The sequence below is a fragment of the Propithecus coquereli genome, unplaced genomic scaffold (genome assembly GCF_000956105.1).
Source record: "Propithecus coquereli isolate 6110/MARCELLA unplaced genomic scaffold, Pcoq_1.0 Scaffold8, whole genome shotgun sequence".
Classification (NCBI taxonomy): domain Eukaryota; kingdom Metazoa; phylum Chordata; class Mammalia; order Primates; family Indriidae; genus Propithecus; species Propithecus coquereli.
Genome location: NW_012154173.1, coordinates 14,627,646 through 14,628,837, shown reverse-complemented (window position 1 = coordinate 14,628,837; position 1,192 = coordinate 14,627,646). Strand labels below are relative to the sequence as shown.

General features: G+C 32.0%; 1 protein-coding gene across 1 annotated transcript in view; it reads left to right on the top strand.

The window, feature by feature from the left end:
• The window catches only part of PREX2 (phosphatidylinositol-3,4,5-trisphosphate-dependent Rac exchange factor 2), a 306,900-nt gene that overhangs the window by 132,733 nt on the left and 172,975 nt on the right, over nt 1-1,192 (top strand). The window contains exon 12 of the mRNA XM_012663111.1: nt 270-343. Within this exon, the coding sequence (XP_012518565.1) occupies nt 270-343 (74 nt within the window). The remainder of the gene's footprint in view (nt 1-269; nt 344-1,192) is intronic.

Below are 1,192 nucleotides of genomic sequence, written 5' to 3'. Positions count from 1 at the left end.
AGAAAATGTGAAAGAAGAGATGTCTTGTTTTGGTATCATTGTAGGTCTCTTTCCTTTGCATGACCTGATGAAGGTTTTTTCAGGTGTTCTGCATGCTTCGTAAACCTCTCTTATTTGTGCGTAATTTGGGCAATTGATTCAGTTTACAATGGTAAACTTTTCTGTTGCACACTGATACTAAATGAAAATATTCCCTTGTGCTCACTCATCAAGGGGATGAGTAATGTTGTGATGCTTGATGTTTTTGTTTTTGTTTCTTCTTTACAGAGATAAAGATTACCATTTAAGGACCTACAAATCTGTGGTCATGGCCAACAAACTGATAGACTGGCTAATCGCACAGGTAAATTACACAAACAGAAGTTGCTGAGTTTCATTCACTGCTGCTTTAAACTTTGAGCATGTGAATTAGGTACTTTTTAAAAATTATTATCTGCCTGCAAATGAGGCAAAGTGAAGTAAGTAAACTTGATAAAATTCAAACCGTATGAAGCAGAATTAGGATTTGAGCCTAGATAATCTGACTTCGGAGTTCTCAAATTTAGCTTTTATGCTATTTTGTCTTTCAAAAGGAAGATGTTCCTATTTTAAAAACATTGCCTGAGATCTATCAAAAAGCACTAAGCTCATTTGAGTATCCCTGAAGAATAGCTATGCTCACATACTAAAATTTTTGTATGTTTTTTCACTAATTAATTTTTTAAAAGTCTATGTTTATTAGTCCTAACAGGTTATTATGATGTCCTTGTGCTTTTTTCTCTGTTAGAAAATAATTGTGCTTAAGCTTTAATATCTACCTGCACACATTTAAAATAGGAAAGTACATAATTTATTGTTATTGTCCTGCTTCTCAGGATTTGGATGCTGACAGCTGGAAGTGAGAAAATATTATTTGCTTATAAGTAAAACAAATGAGGGCATCTAGCCCATCATAGTAGATATTCGAACATAAATTTATTTAAATGTTTTTTCATACTAGATCAACTAATAAATGATCAAATGTTTTTCACTGATTAAAGAAAAGATTAAGAAAACTGATCTAATTTAACTTAACTTACTATTTTGAGGAAGGGGATATCTCTCATTGACATGAAAGTCATTATGTTTGACTATTTGAGTCTGTTTCATAAGCAGTTCTACTTTTTTGTTCTTAAAGAAAGTGGCTTGCTTTCTTTGTTGCAAGTAGATAACA